General features: G+C 39.6%; 1 protein-coding gene across 1 annotated transcript; it reads right to left on the bottom strand.

Moving 5' to 3' along the window:
* Nucleotides 1-3: 3 nt before the first annotated feature.
* Nucleotides 4-1,360, bottom strand: LOC110035199 (rho GTPase-activating protein 2-like; the record flags this gene model as incomplete). Its single annotated transcript, XM_020739436.1, has 5 exons — nt 1,007-1,360; nt 822-942; nt 621-743; nt 180-410; nt 4-87 (listed from the first exon to the last, which is right to left on the bottom strand). Coding segments are annotated over exons 1-5 (849 nt in total), but the record flags the coding sequence as incomplete, so codon positions are not given.
* Between the last annotated feature and the right edge of the window lie 258 nt (nt 1,361-1,618).

Raw genomic sequence — 1,618 nt, 5'->3', positions numbered from 1 at the left:
TCTTTCCCTCAGTGATTTAAGTATCAATGCTTTGAGCAAGTTCATGACTTGCACGGCATGAATCAAAGAAGTTAAGGGATCCAATAACTGCAAAAGGTTGAAGACTTTTAGATTCATTACTGAGCTTGAAGCTAATGAATTCAAAATATAGATAATGGAAGGAGTTATAAGAAGTATACTTGAGTCATGTTTGGTGCGAAGACCATGGCTATGTTTCTGGCATTCATCTTGTTGGAGTTCTCCTCTTCAACCACATCTGCCATGAGCTCAACCGCCCAATTGAGGAGTGCATTTTGTGTTGGGGGAAGCAGCTTCACAAGCTCGGAATAATCTTCCTCAGTTTCGCATTGAAGAACTTGTCCTGGGGAGAGACTGTCCATCACCCCTTCAGGAAGTTCTCTGAACCAGGCCTGTAAAGTAGTGATATAACATTACAATTTTCTGATTTTAGAGAGATGATAATGAAAAAAAAAATTTTTTTTTTTGATGTTCATGTTGATGACTGAGTGATAAAAAATTTGATTTGTTCCAAGTTTAAATGTTAAACATAGATCTTATTATAAACATTTTCTTCAAAAAATTCAAATCTTTCAAGAAATCCCAAATAAAATTCATCAAACCTTTATCAGGCTAGCCAAGCAATGAACATCAATGCCATCAGGCAGAACGCCCAGCTTGCTGAGCTGCTGCCTTGCTTCCTTCTCCTGCTCATTTTCGGGATTTATCCTAAAAATTCCTTCTGCCTGAAAACAAATAATCAACTTCAATTACTCTAAAAACAAGACAACCATTTAAAAAAAAAATACAGAGTCTTGTTCTACCTTTAAACCACCCTGAGAGCATAATCTCTGCTGCATCAGCAACAGAATAGTCGGCACACTATTCCCTTTAGAGTCATACCCGCATTGCATCGACTCAGGGGATATTCCAAATACATTCAAACTGTAATATTTCATTAGAATCGAAGGACATATGTATTTGCAGAATTAAAAGATAACTGGAGTACCTCGCGCTGGGAGCTTGGCGAGGTACTTGGAGCTCAAACTCGACTGGAAGACCGAGGAAGCCATGGAAACGGTCGAAGGTAACATGAGCTATGTGATGAACTTCAGAAGGCCAACTGATGTCGATTGCTGGCTCTTCCTCTCTCAACTGGCAGTGAGCCATGGATTTCTTGAAGGTAGCTGCAAGAAGAGTGATCAGAGAGATCTGGCATTGTCTTTCCTCTACTTCCCCTTTTCCTCCCCTCTTCCCATTTGCTCTGCAACCACATGGTGCTACAGCTACTTCTGACATCTCTCTCTCTCTCTTTCTCTTCGAAATGGAGAAGAGGGGTTTAGCGGGATGATAATGGGAGTGGAGTGAGGTCTCTGTTAAGTGTTCTGATTCAAACGGCTACTTGAGTTTCAAATTTGGGAGATTTTTGTTTTTTGTTTGCGCTTTTTGTCTTCTGGGGAAAAGGTTGGAAGACGAGTTTTGTATGGCACGCTGGCTGATGAGCTGTTTGTTCAAACGTGAAATTCAGTGCCTTGAGTTGGTGGGGTTATCTCTGTTTTTGACTAACTTTAACTGTTTAATTTGCCCAAAAAAAAAAATTAAAAAAACAGTAAAAAAAAAA

The sequence above is a fragment of the Phalaenopsis equestris genome, unplaced genomic scaffold, assembly GCF_001263595.1.
Source record: "Phalaenopsis equestris unplaced genomic scaffold, ASM126359v1 Scaffold196695, whole genome shotgun sequence".
NCBI lineage: Eukaryota > Viridiplantae > Streptophyta > Magnoliopsida > Asparagales > Orchidaceae > Phalaenopsis > Phalaenopsis equestris.
The sequence above is the reverse complement of the archived record's forward strand: the minus strand, read 5'-3'. Positions and strand labels throughout refer to the sequence as shown.